Here is a 13,625-nt window from a genome sequence, read left to right as displayed (position 1 = left end):
CGGGCTCTGGTGGAGAACCACAAGGGCAGACGACGTTCCAGCTCCTCTGTCGTCAAACTTGGAGTAGCCCTTGTATTGTGGTAGCACCTATAAGATCCATACCAGGCTCAGGGCCCCAGTGTGCGAGCTGAATGCACAGGTGTGGCTGGCCGTTTCCCACAGAGATTAGGCCGTTTTCCCCAGCATGCTAGTGTACAGTTGTAAATAAGACATTTTAGGCTTCAGGAGCTGTTGCTTCAGTTCCAATTTTGTTGATTGAGGCGGCATTCGATGCTTCGGCACGGAGTCTCTTGTAGTCGGTGTGGAAGAAGATGACATAGAAGCAGGCTACAACACTGCATGCTCCAGCCATCACCAGTGTGGAAACTATATACAAAGAAATAACCACATTAGAAAGTGAATGCCCACTTCAAACTCTTTCTGCTCTGGATCTAGGTGGTGGTTTTCCAGACGAGATGCAGAATCAAGTCCTCAACTATATCATCTAAAATCCTATGACACCAACAGTATAGGAATGCTAAGTCCCATATCTTGCTCAAATTTACAAGTGGGTAAGATTCTCCCTCCCATTTTCAGAAAGCCTTCACCTCCCCTGTCAACACTGTTGATACAGAAAGGTTTGTGCCTTCCACCCCAGAGACAGCTGCATTTCAGTAGTGGGTGAGTCATCCATACACACACACAATACAGTGCTTTGCGATTCTTCTGGATGTTGGCATATAATACACCATATTAAGGTGCTCTCCCTTCTAATTTGGACCTTCATAATTCTATCTCTCATGTATAGGTTCTGTAACTATGTGAGAGCCTTTCAGTATAACTGCCTTTCCACAAGGTGCGCATAGCATATTTTACAATGGGGAAAGCCTGGAAAATGTTCAAAATGCAATAGCCACATTTCAGATGATTTTAAAACCTTGGACTGGATCCTAAACAACTCCCTGTTCTTATAACTCTTTTTTAAAGGTAATTTCCTGGTTCATTTTTAAGACGTAAAACATTCTATGCTGTGTGTAACATCCCCATCGTGAGGGTAATTAACCATTGGAACAACTTCCACCAAAGCCTCGACGTTTCGTTTGTGAAATCTGACAGTATCCAATGCCTAATTCCCTTCCATTTGGAAATGCATAACTTTTAAGATGGGGTGTTAAGATGTGGACCTAGCATATGCCTCCATCATCTCATGCCTTGCTCTGGAAGCATCACATGGGGAAGGTGCTAGTCATCTCCTGTACTGTATGTGGGGGTGGGGGGCGGACAACCGGAGTGGGGCATGATTCTTCCGACCACCACCAGGACCCAGCACTTGGTGCCAGTAATCCCACTTCCTCTCTCCCTAGGATAACTGCTTTCTTCTGTTACCTGCTAAGGCAATATATTCGGTATTTCTAGCAGCAGAATTTTGTGCTGAAGATTCCGGGGTCCAACTCTGCTCTCAGATTCAAGAGACCCCTGCGATCGGCTAGTCTGACTTCCTGCTGCCATAGAACTTCCACAAAATGATGCAGCTACTCGAGCGGAGCTTTTAGAAAAACATCCCGTCTTGATTCAAAAATTGCCAGTGAGACAGAATCCACCATGACCCTCAGTAAGTTATTCCAGTGGTTAATTACCCTCCTGATGGGGATGTTTGTGTGTGTTACAATCATGACTGGTGTGGAGAAAGTAAATAAGGAAGTGTTATTTACTCCTCCTCATAACACAAGAACTAGGGGTCACCAAATGAAATTAATAGGCAGCAGGTTTCAGACAAACAAAAGGAAGTATTTCTTCACACAACGCACAGTCAACCTGTGGAACTCTTTGCCAGAGGATGTTGTGAAGGCCAAGACTATATCAGGGTTAAAAAAAGAACTAGATAAGTTAATGGAGGATAGGTCCATCAATGGCTATTAGCCAGGATGGGCAGGAATGCAAAACTGCTGCACTTCGTAGAATGTTTACTTTTTAAAAATAAATTAGGAAATTGCATTAGAAAAACTGTTATAAGAAAGGAGTTGATTAGGGCGCGTTTAAAGCACTAAAAAATTAGGAAATGCCAGAATGAAGGTTGCCTGTGCAACCTTAATTCTGCCCCTTGTGTGTATGCATTATGATAGTCTAATTACATGATCACACTTTTTCCCACAGGACCCCTGCCTCATTCAGAGCACAGGATGGATACCCAATGGGCAGAATTAAGGTTACACAGGCAATTAAATCTAGCGTTCCCCACCTTTGGCCTGCTTGACTTTGCAACCCAAACACTCCTTTAATGCAGTTTGTTCTATAACACAAAGGGACAGTTTCCGGGCTATACAGGCCAACTATGCTTTCAGCTAAATGCACTTTGTAGCTATCAGCCGTATGCCCAACTTTCACCTCAGGAAGGCGATGCTGGGATGGAAGAACAAAATCTATTCATTTGTCAGTCGGCAGCCATTTTGAGGAAGACTAGAGCTAGCTTGTGCCCTGGCACACTGGTGAAAAACTAGAGGAATTCCAAAGGGATTCATCTGTCTGTACAGCAATGGATTAGAGAGCAGAGGGGCACAATGCAAGGAATGAAAAATACCCAGTGCACAGCCGGAGGGCACTCTGGAACGGTTCCTACCTCCATCACAGCCAAACCAGTTTTCATTGAGACATAACTGCCCATTATGCTGAATATAGCATAAGTGTCAAAGAATGGTTGTGTTTGTGTGTGTGTGTGTGTGGAATGTTGTAGAAAAACTGTATCTCGCCGCAGAAAGACCTGGGCATATGCATTGTTTCTAACTGATCACAAGAGACATAGCTCAGGGTGCACAAGCAATCATCTCTTTGGGATCTCCTGACCAGCTCGGCCCCCACCCCACAAAAATGACCATTAAACACGCTGTCTAAAATTGATTGGCCCTGGAAACAAAATGACCGTATTGCCCTTAGGAGGCTGCCACACTGAGAAAATACTTACCTGCTTTTTCTGCAGCTCCTCCCGCCTGTATAAAAGCTCTAGGATCGATTGGGCTCAGGCGTTCTCAGCATGAAATCTCCCTTTGCACTAACATGAATGGACTGATACATTGCAGGGCAGAGATGGAACAGCAACGACTCTTTTACTGGGCGCATTAGATCTGAGGAGACGCCATTCACTTGTGAACAAAAGACCCGGATGATTTTGTTGTCTGCTCTGGGGTTAACACTAGTTTGTGTCATCGCTGTAGGACTGCTGGCAGGTCCAGTATCTGCTACAGGTTTTCCTTCTCCCGGCCTGTCTACTTCTAGCTGGTGAGGGACACTAGGGTCCCACATGTTTCTTTATGAAGTTGTCATGACAAGCCACTGGGGGATGTGGAGTTTATCTATCCTAGTAGATTATGAAGACCGAGTTAGTGGCACAGTGGGAACAGCATCAGCTAAAGGGGTTGCAGGGCTAAGGTTTCATAGAGCCGGGTTCCCTAAGCTGCTCTGCAGCTCCTAATCGAGCTCACCCCCCATTGCAGCACGGCAGACTACACTGCCATCGCTCTTCTTCCCAGGAAGCTCCCTCAGCTACTGTTGCTAAGGGGATGGCTACACTTGCGAGTTAGAGCACATTAAAGCAGCCCTGTGCGCTCTAACTCACGACCCGACCACACTGGCAAGGCACGTAGAGCGCTCTGACTCTGTGGCTACAGCGCTCCTGGTAATCCACCTCGGCGAGAGGCATAACACTTGGTGCGCCCTGGCTGGAGCGCCGCAGTGCCAGTGTGGACGCCCTGCTCTGTTAATGCGCTCTGATCGGCCTCCAGAAGTGTCCCACAATGCCTGTTCTAGCCACTCTGGTCATCACTTTGAACTCTACTGCCCTGCCCTCAAGTGACCAACCGTCAGACCCGCCCTTTAAATTCTCTGGGAATTTTGAAAATCTCCTTCCTGTTTGCTCAGCCAGGCGTGGAGTGCTCTCAGCGCATCTTTCCAGGTGACCATGCCTCCACCCGCCAGGCGATCCCCAGTATGGAGCAATGGCGAGGTGCTGGACCTCATCAGTGTTTGGGGGAGGAAGCTGTCCAGACCCAGCTGAGCTCCAGCCGTAGGCATTACGATACCTTCAGGCAGATATCAAGAGACATGATGGAAAGGGGCGCACTGCAGAGCAGGGTTAAAGTGAAGGAGCTGCAGAATGCCTACCGCAAAGCCTGTGAGGCAAACAGCCACTCCGGTGCTGTCCCCGCGACCTGCCGTTTCTACAAAGAGCTGGACGCGATACCAGGGGGGCGACCCCACCTCCACTCCGAGTACCACCATGGACACTTCAGAGCCCAGTTCAACAAGGCAGGAGGAGGAAAGCGGGAGTGAGGGTGCTGAGGAGGAGGAAGACACCCCGGCATCCCTAGATGCATGCAGCCAGGAGCTGTTCTCAAGCCAGGAGGAAGGTAGCCAGTCGCGGTGGCTGGTGCTTGGGGAAGGACAAACACCAGAGGAGGTTCCCGGTAAGCAGCTTTTATTTTGGGAAGGAAGTTATTCGGTGCGGGCTCTTGGGGCGAGGAGGGTTAGGGCTGCATGCATGCCTAGATGCGGAATAGGGCGTTGATGTGCTCTCTCACATCGTGGTAATCGGCCTCAGTGATCTCTTCAAAGGTCTCATCCAGAACTTGGGCAATGCGCTTGCGCAGGTTCCTTGGGAGAGCCACTGTGCTCCTTGTCCCAGTCAGGCTAACAGGTCCGCGCCACTGTGCCATGAGGGGCGGGGGGACCATTGCTGCACACAGGCAAGCTGCATATGGGCCAGGGCGGAAGCCGCATTGTAGTAGAAGACCCTCCCTTGCTTCCCAGGTCACCCTCAGCAGCGAGATATCTTCCAGGACCAAGTCCTGTGGAAAATGTGGGGACAGTGTTCAGTATAGGGGCCCCCTGCAGCTGTTGGCTCTCCCCAAGGCACAGAAACCCGGAGGACAGTACAGCCGTGAAACGATCAGTCCCCATTGCCCCTGTGCTTACTCACCATTTTGGGGCTCCTGTGGGTTATGTGCGCTCGCTTTGGGACGGGCAATTTCTGCTATTGTGTAGACTGTGCTCGTCTTTAAGTACGGCCGAATCATTGCTCTGTCTGGTGGGAACAATGCTGCCTCTGTTAAGTGTTGCATTTTGCCTTTACAGATGCAACCTTGAGATCTCAGACGTCCTTGTTATCAACGGCCGAAAGGCTGCAAAGAATTAGGAAGAGGCCACGTAGAAGCAAAGAGGACCTGCTGCATGAAGTAATGCAGCAGTCACTTAACGAGAATCTAAAAGTGCAGAGTGGCGGGAGAGTGAAAGGAGGATCCGCCAGCAGAATGCGGAGCGCCGGCAGCAAAGCACGGAGCGGCTGATTAGCATCATGGAGCACCAAGCGGACTCGATCCAGGCACTTGTAGCCATGCAGGCGGAGCACTACCACGCCCGACCCCCCTGCAGCCCTTGTCCCAAAACTCTTTCCCTTGCGCCCCCATGTCACCTCCAACCCACTTTCCCCAACATCCGGGTTCTTATCGCCACCAGCTGCCTCCAACACCTGTAGCGTCACCACCCAGCCCCGAAAACTACGTCCCTTACCCTCTGCACTCAACCCCCATCACCATGCAATATAGCCATCCTGAAGTGCAACAATCAATGCACAGCATTCCAGCCAGGAAAGCTGAATATGATAACAGGACATACGCACATCTGTGATTGTACCGTTCCCCACCCCACCCCCTTGCCGTTTCTGTTTCCCAAGCAGTTGTGTTCCTTTTCAATAAATGGATTTTTTGGCTTTGAAAACATTCTTTATTATTGCATAAACTAAAAGATACCTTAGCCCAGGAAAGCAACAGGCACTGCAAGTCAGCGTAGCAAACACAGATTCCTACTAACATTGGAACCACTGCACTTCACTCCCGTGCAGGGCACCAAACATTACTGGTGGCTTTCAGCATCAAATTGCTCCCTCAAGGCATCCCTAATCCTTGCAGCCCCGCGCTGGGCCCCTCTAATAGCCCTGCTCTCTGGCTGTTCAAATTCAGCCTCCAGGTGTTGAACCTCCGAGTTCCATGCCTGAGTGAAGCTTTCACCCTTCCCTTCACAATTGTTATGGAGGGTACAACACGCGGATATAACCGTGGGAATGCTGTTATCGGCAAATGGCCAAAAGCACACTCCACAGTCATTCTGCACCGACTCAGCCTGTTGTTGAACCGCTCCTTGCTGCTGTCAAGGCTCCCTGTGTAGGGTTTTATGAGCCACGGCATTAAAGGGTAAGTGGGGTCTCCAAGGATCACAATGGGCATTTCGACTTCCCCTACGGTGATCTTCTGGTCTGGGGAAAAAGTCCTGGCTTGCAGCTTCCTGAACAGGCCAGTGTTCCAAAAGATGCGTGCGTCATGCACCTTTCCGGGCCAGCCTGCGTTAATGTCAATGAAACGCTTGTCAGTGATCCACAAGCGCCTGGAGAACCATAGAGAAATACCCCTTCTGATTTATGTACTCAGAGGCTAGGTGGGCTGGTGCCAGAATTGGAATATGCGTCCCATCTATCGCCCCTCCGCAGTTAGGGAAACCCGTTTGTGCAAAGCCATCCACAATGTCACGCACGTTGCCCAGAGTCACGGTTCTTCTGAGCAGGATGCGATTAATAGCCCTGCACACTTGCATCAACACGATTCCAACGGTCGACTTTCCCACTCCAAACTGGTTAGCGACCGATCGGTAGCTGTCTGGAGTTGCCAACTTCCAGATTGCAATAGCCACCCGCTTCTCCACCATCAGGGCAGCTCTCAATCTCGTGTCCTTGTGCCGCAGGGTGGGGGCGAGCTCATCACACAGTCCCATGAAAGTGGCTTTTCTCATCCGAAAGTTCTGCAGCCACTGCTCATCATCCCAGACTTGCAGGACGATGTGATCCCACCACTCAGTGCTTGTTTCCCAAGCCCAACAGTGGCGTTCCACAGTGGTGAGCATGTCCGTGAATGCCACAAGCAATCTCGTGTCGTATGCGTTACTCGAGTCGATATCCTCATCGGAGTCCTCACTGTCAGTTTGGATCTTAAGGAGTAACTCGACTGCCAAATGTGACGTGCTGGCGAGACTCGTTAGCATATTTCTCAGCACTTCAGGATCCATTCCCGCAGACCGAAAGGGAAGACAGAGTGCGCAGCACAAAACGTTGAAAGATGGCGCCAAATGTGGATGGAAGCACAGGGATTGCTGGGATGTGAACCGATGCATCATGGGGCGTTGGGACAGGACCCAGAATGCTCCACACCTCCTGCCCCCTTCCCACAAGCCACAGCGCCAGAATGGGAAGAGGTGCTCTGTGGGATAGCTGTCCATAAAGCACCGCTCCCAATGCCACTGCAAGTGCCAGAAATGTGGCCACGCCAGTGAGCTGTCAGCTGTCAGTGTGGACAGACTGCAGCGCTTTCCCTCCTGCGCTCTCCAAAGGCTGGTTTAACTCAAAGCGCTCTACATCTGCAAGTGTAGCCATGTCCTAATAGCGTGTCAGCTAGCTCCTGCTCGGACTGCCTATGGTCAGCCCATCTCGTCCCCTTGCCACTCCTCACTCCACTATTCCAGCTTCCCTGCTCCCCCACCCCCGGAACTTCATCCCTCACCACTAGTTTGTTCCCCTTTCCTGATTGTTATGAATTCTGGAAAAAAGGGGTCAATCTTTAAATGCATTCTTTTGGGAATCTGCAAAGTGACTGAATACAGTGTCAGAAGCTGGGGATGGGTCACAGGGGATGGGTCACTCGATGATTACCTGTTCTGGCATTGGCCACTGTCAGAAGACCGGATACTGGGCTAGATGGACATTTGTCTGACCCAGTATGGCCGTTCTTATGTTCAATAATTGGCTTGAACATAACCAGAGCTTCTCTCCCCCCTGACCCCATTCTGGAGTGTCCAGATCTCATGAACGTCTTATTTTTACTAGCTCAGTCAGAAACAAACCTGCATTTTTGGAAATCTGAAGTTGAATCTGGGTGCTCATCCAAATGGAAGGTAGGGATGGTCACCCATCTCTCCATTACATATAGTGCAGAGCTGTTTTAACTGCAGAGATTAACAAGGACAAGGGAACTCTGAGCTGGTAGAAAATTTCCACATGAAGTTGTTCCAAAAATAGCCTTTTTAAAAAGAAGTTCCATGAAAATGTGATGACTTTTTTTTTTTAATGTTTTTAATTAAATTGCCAAAACTTCAAGTTTTGGAGTAATTGAAATTTCAGTAAATCAACAGTTAAACGTCAATAAGACAAACCGGGTCTGTTCTGAACCTTGCCAAATGGAAAGAGCTTCAGAATTTCTCCATCATGTTTATATTTCAGCCAGCTCTAGTCCAAACTATTTAAGTAGACTGGAGATTCATTGGAGGTGACATCTGCCTTGCTCAGATGCTTTCACCAGCACCATTGCTGCAGTGAACAAGTGGGCAGTTGCTGCTTGGTCTTGCATAGGTAGCCATTAGCCTTGAGACTGGCATGTTTATGTTCTGCTCTGCATCCAAATAATGCAACGTCTAAAGCTTTCTAAACTTTAGCAGATTAAAGGTATGTTGACGCTGCAGTAAAACAAGTGTTAACTTCTGTTAGCTGACTCAGGTTCAAATAGAAATGAAGACACAGCAACTGGGTTTTAGCTTGGGTTAGCACATCAAGTTAAAGCCTACAGGGTTGGACGCAAGCTACTAACCCAAAGCAAGAGCCAAATTGCCATGTCTTTGCTGTGATTTTACTTGATGTGCTTCCTTGGGCAACTCTTGCTCTGTTTACCTGTCTTTACCTGGGGCGATATCACCTGTTGTGCCATATTTCAGCGGTGGTGTGAAAATTCTTTGAACATAATGCACCATGTTCTGTTACACTTAATTAATGCTGGACACTGCCAGGGACTCGTCAGAATTGCAGTGTCATTTCAATGCCAAGTTGAGTGAATCATAGAATATCAGGGTTGGAAAGGACCTCAGGAGGTCATCTAGTCCAACCCCCTGCTAAAAGCAGGACCAATCCCCAGACAGATTTTTGCCCCAGATCCCTAAATGGCCCCCTCAAGCATTGAACTCACAACCCTGGGTTTAGCAGGCCAATGCTCAAACCACTGAGCTATCCCTCCCCCCAGGTCATTGAGTTCAGCCCCCTGCCTTCACTAGCAGGACCAAGTACTGATTTTGCCCCAGATCCCTAAGTGGCCCCCTCAAGGATTGAACTCACAACCCTGGGTTTAGCAGGCCAATGCTCAAACCACTGAGCTATCCCTCCTCCCAATGAGTGTTTTGTACTCATTGAATTGCATGGGAAAGTTGCGATGTATCGATCAGAAACAGTCCTCCTTCCTGCCAGCTAGTCAAGTGTCTGACTTTCATCCTCAGGTTAATTATTTAATTCCCCTCTGCCATAGAAAGGCTCAATTGTAATATGTGCCTGTTCTCGCCTGCTCACATGTAAATGAGGTTTCAGAAAATCTCCACCGTGCTTCTACTCGGGAGAATGTGGAGGTGGATGCTACCCCTAGAGTCAGACCAGATGCAACTTTTAAACGGATTAAATGTTTAATAATTGATCCTTGTCGCTGGACGAATTTTCCCTCCCTGACATCAGCAGCTGCAGTTTCTTCTATACTTTGGTCCATGAATTCAGCTTCCACCCTTTTGATGGGAAGTAGCAGGATATTTTGGCCTCACTCGACTGACAGGTAGTTTCATTAACTTAATGAAGTGGTTTTCAGACTTGGGAGTACACAAGCTTTTGTCAGGGAGTATGCAAGAAAAATCTTGTAATGGTGGACTTATCCCTTACAGACCTTCTCTCCCCCCCCCCCCCCATTTTCATAGGTATATTATGACTCTATCTTAGATAGGGGTAGGCGGTAGACTGTATTATTTGGAAGGGGGGTTGAAAACCACTGCATTACAGAATTTTCAGGCCATTGCTACAGCTGATCACTGATGGATCCTGTGGATGTTCACAATGGCTGGGAATTCAGGGGTGGGCTGTGTTAAAGCAATAGCCAGCATGCGATTTGCTTTCAGAACTCTTGACACGCCTTTCCGAATCAGACCAATGAAGACACACTGACCAGTGCTCTCAGGATCAGCAAGGGTGACTTGGCAAATCAGAAAGTCTGGCAACCTGTTGGTAGTGCTACTTGTACAGAATAGAGTATCACTGTTCCTTGCACGTTGGTCCTTTGGGCCCCTGGGGAAGCAGCACTTGCTGGAGCACAGGACCCTATCAATTGTATTGAACGTTTCTAGTTCAAGGTAACCAATCTCAAGGAAGTCAGTGGGAACGGGCTCCTCAGCCATTGGGCAGTCACGCTACGTATTTAGCTGCCTTCATTTGCACTCAAGGACTGAACTCTAGGCATGCATTGCATTGCTCACAGTATCCCCAGTGCTGCCTCCATTGCTGTCCCCCCGACTCTACCATGTTACGGCTGTGTTGTACTGCCCGGTTTTGTAGTGCCTGGTCTTGCTGCCTTGTCAAGTTGTGCAACTGCATCGTTCTGCTGGAGATCCTGTGAAACATGCGGTGTTTGGAGACATGCACGCACTGCAAGCCAGTTACATTAAGCTCCAAAAAGGGGTTAGGCTTCTCCAGGGTGGGTGGAAGAGAACCTTTTAAATTGGATTATTTAGCAGCATTATTGGCATCCGAGGTGGCTTTTCATTCCACCCTCCCACCCGTAAAGTGCTGTCAAAGCAATGACAGCAGGGAAAGCACCAACAGGTGGTGTGTGAGGAATAGCTGCTGGCTCCCAGTCGGCCAGCACAGCATCAGCCCAAGGGATGGTAATGAAGCACATTCCACCAGGAATCCGTTCTGTGGCACAGTAAAGAACTCTGGTCATAGACTGTGTGGGGATCGGATAGGACACCCCTCAGTTATACACATCAATACGTTTTAAGAAAAGGGGGCACTTACCTGTCCAGTCTAATGCTCCACCTTCCTCAATGTCACAGGTGGAGAATGGAGCTGTGGAAATCTGCACCGTGAGGGCTTGCAATAGCAGCATTAGGATCACTCCTTGGATCTGACTGCACAGAGAGAAACCACCATTGAGCTAATCTCCTAGTCTGGATTCATCAGTCCCATAGCCAAACCAGGGCCACCCCTCGAACAGAAGGAGTCTCTCCTTGCACGGCTAGCTTCTCATCTGTAAGCGGGGACGGGGACTTTACGATTAATTCTCCAAGGGCCTTTTATCCTCTTGTCTTGTATGATGTAGATACGCTACCCAAAGGCAGTTACTAGGTTAAGCCTTTGTTTCGTGTGTAGACAAGAATACAATTAACAAACATCCAGTAATGTAGCACTTTTGAAAATTGTATACACAGATGTACAATAGGCAGCGACCACGAGCACTTAACCAAGCACACAAGCCTACGCGAATGGCAGTGCTTCTAGTGTGTGGAGGATTGCATCCCAGAGATGTGCACTAGAGTACGAATAACAGGATGCTACGGCTACCACCACACCGCCTGTCAAACCACACCCTTTTGGACTGTTAAGAGTGATGGCTTGGCCAGTGGTAGAGCCTTAAAATTCTCTTCCTCACTGTTCCAGTTAGCAGAAAAAACCTTGCTGCCACCCTGCTTATCTTGGAGTGGGGCCATAACAAACCACACGACCAATCAAACAGAGAAGCCAATTGTGACAAGGTCTGGTAATCCCTGCTTTAGACTCTGCAGGGTGCCCAGTGTTTATTGTTTTCCTGAATCTTTCTCCTGGCCCATGGGCCAGTGCACCCCTGGTTAGAGCACAGAGCAGTAATGTCAGAATCTCCATTGTAAATTCAGCACTACTGCATCCCGTTAAAGGAGAACCTATCTCTAAAGCATGTTGCCCAAGGCACAGCCAGGCGACTGTAGAAGGAAGTGTTCCAATCCCATTAGCTGAACGAACAGGTATCTAAGCCAGTGGAAGACCAAGTGTGATTGACCTGCGACGGATGCTACCATACTTCTGTCTGTCCCAGAGGAGCATTTTGACCAAATCTGGGCCAGTGGGAGAGCAGTATGCAACATCGTCTGTGCTTCACCTTGAAGTTCTCCCCACTGCTTAGGGACCTTCTGTTTTTTTTTGCTGGGGACATAGGTTTTCATAGCTCCATAGATTTCAAGGCCAGAAGTGGTTGTCTAGTCTGACCTCCTGCATGACAGGCCAGAGAACTTCCCCAAAATAATTCCTAGAGCAGAGTTTTTTAAAAGAACATACAGTCCTGATTTTAAAAGGGTCAGTGATGGAGAATCTACCACGACCCTTGGTAAATTGTTCCAAACTGTTACAAATGTAGGACATATTTCCAGTCTGAATTTGTCTAGCTTCCACTTCCAGCCATTGGGTCGTGTTAGGCCTTTCCCTGCTAGACGGAGAGAGGTATAACATGATCCAGTGGCTGGAAGCTGAAGCATGGGGCAGCAGGGTCTCTACAGGTTTCAAAGCTAGCTGTTAAGAGAGGCTGTCTCCCAAAGTCACACAGAGCGGGATGGATCCTGGGCTCCCATTTGACTTTCTCTTGGTCCCCTCCCATACACCAATCCCACAGCTCTCTTTACGTCGAGCTAGTTTTCTTTTGCAGCGACTCCTTTGAATAGCTCCCTCCAACGACATGAAACGATCACTGCCAGTGGCAGTGAATCAGCTGTACAGCATCACCCAGCATTCACAGGGCGGCTGGTATCCTTTTACCTTCCCCCTCAGCCCACGTACTGACAGCTGGCTGCTACCAGCACTGACGTCACTAATTGCCGTAGGTAACGGAGGTAGAAGAAACATAGCGCTCCGCTGTTCTTTATCTGCAAGACGCTGCTGTCCGTGGCTGAGCTACATTCCAGCTGAGTCTGACTTGGCGACTTACCTTGAAACAAAAATGAGGCCTGTGGATGTTCCCTCTCCCACCGGGTAGGAGCATTCTACCGCTAGCTCCATAGCAACAGGGTAGATAGAAAATCCAAAGAACCCAAACAGCGAGCTGATCAGAGCCAGTGGAACGGCCTGGTTCCTGAACCGAGACATCTGCAGGGAGAGAGAGAGAGAGTGGCCAGGCGTTACATCAGCACAGCAGCTTGGCAAGTCTGCGGGGTGCTTCAAGTCGACATCAGGCAGTCACCAGTATGAAGTCCGCGGTATTTACCATTGTGGTTGGAGGCCTCCCCACCTTCTGTAAAGCTCTCAAATGTGACCTATTTGCATGGAACTGCGTGTTAGGGGATGGAGACGTTCGTTTTCTTGTGTGCTTGGCCCCAGCAACTCCTACTGACTTCAGTGGGACTGGGGCAGGTGTGTGTGTGTGTGGGGGGGGCAGGGAATCAGCACTTTGGAAAGCCAGGCTTTTGTTTCATGCAGAGGCAATGCCCCAGCGGGGGCTCAGTTTGGCCTCCAGAGAGGTGGGAGCTCCGAAAACTCCCAGTGTTTAAGTTCAGTTTCTTTATGTCTGTGTCCCTGGGGCATCTGCAAAACCCCCAAACCAATTGCATCGACTGTCCTGATGAATTCGGTGTGGACCAAGCTCACCCCGGGTCAGAGCTAGTGGTGAAAAGCCGAGCCCAGTCCAGCCCGGGAAAGAAGAGCTAAATTGGTAAGTCAGGCGGTTCCAGGGGCGAGGTCCTTCTCTTCTCTCCGCACAGTTGTACGTATGGTCTTGTGCGCTACCTGGGATAAA

At 49.1% G+C, this 13,625-nt stretch overlaps 1 protein-coding gene across 1 annotated transcript in view; it reads right to left on the bottom strand.

The window, feature by feature from the left end:
- Positions 1 to 214: 214 nt before the first annotated feature.
- Positions 215 to 13,625, bottom strand: part of SLC49A3 (solute carrier family 49 member 3) — a 33,695-nt gene continuing 20,284 nt past the window's right edge. The window contains exons 8-10 of the mRNA XM_065406853.1: positions 12,822 to 12,979; positions 10,886 to 10,998; positions 215 to 366 (exon numbers count right to left, since the gene is read on the bottom strand). Of these exons, the coding sequence (XP_065262925.1) occupies positions 215 to 366; positions 10,886 to 10,998; positions 12,822 to 12,979 (423 nt within the window). The remainder of the gene's footprint in view (positions 367 to 10,885; positions 10,999 to 12,821; positions 12,980 to 13,625) is intronic.

Source organism: Emys orbicularis, chromosome 6 (assembly GCF_028017835.1).
Source record: "Emys orbicularis isolate rEmyOrb1 chromosome 6, rEmyOrb1.hap1, whole genome shotgun sequence".
NCBI classification, from domain to species: Eukaryota; Metazoa; Chordata; order Testudines; family Emydidae; genus Emys; species Emys orbicularis.
The sequence above is the reverse complement of the archived record's forward strand: the minus strand, read 5'-3'. Positions and strand labels throughout refer to the sequence as shown.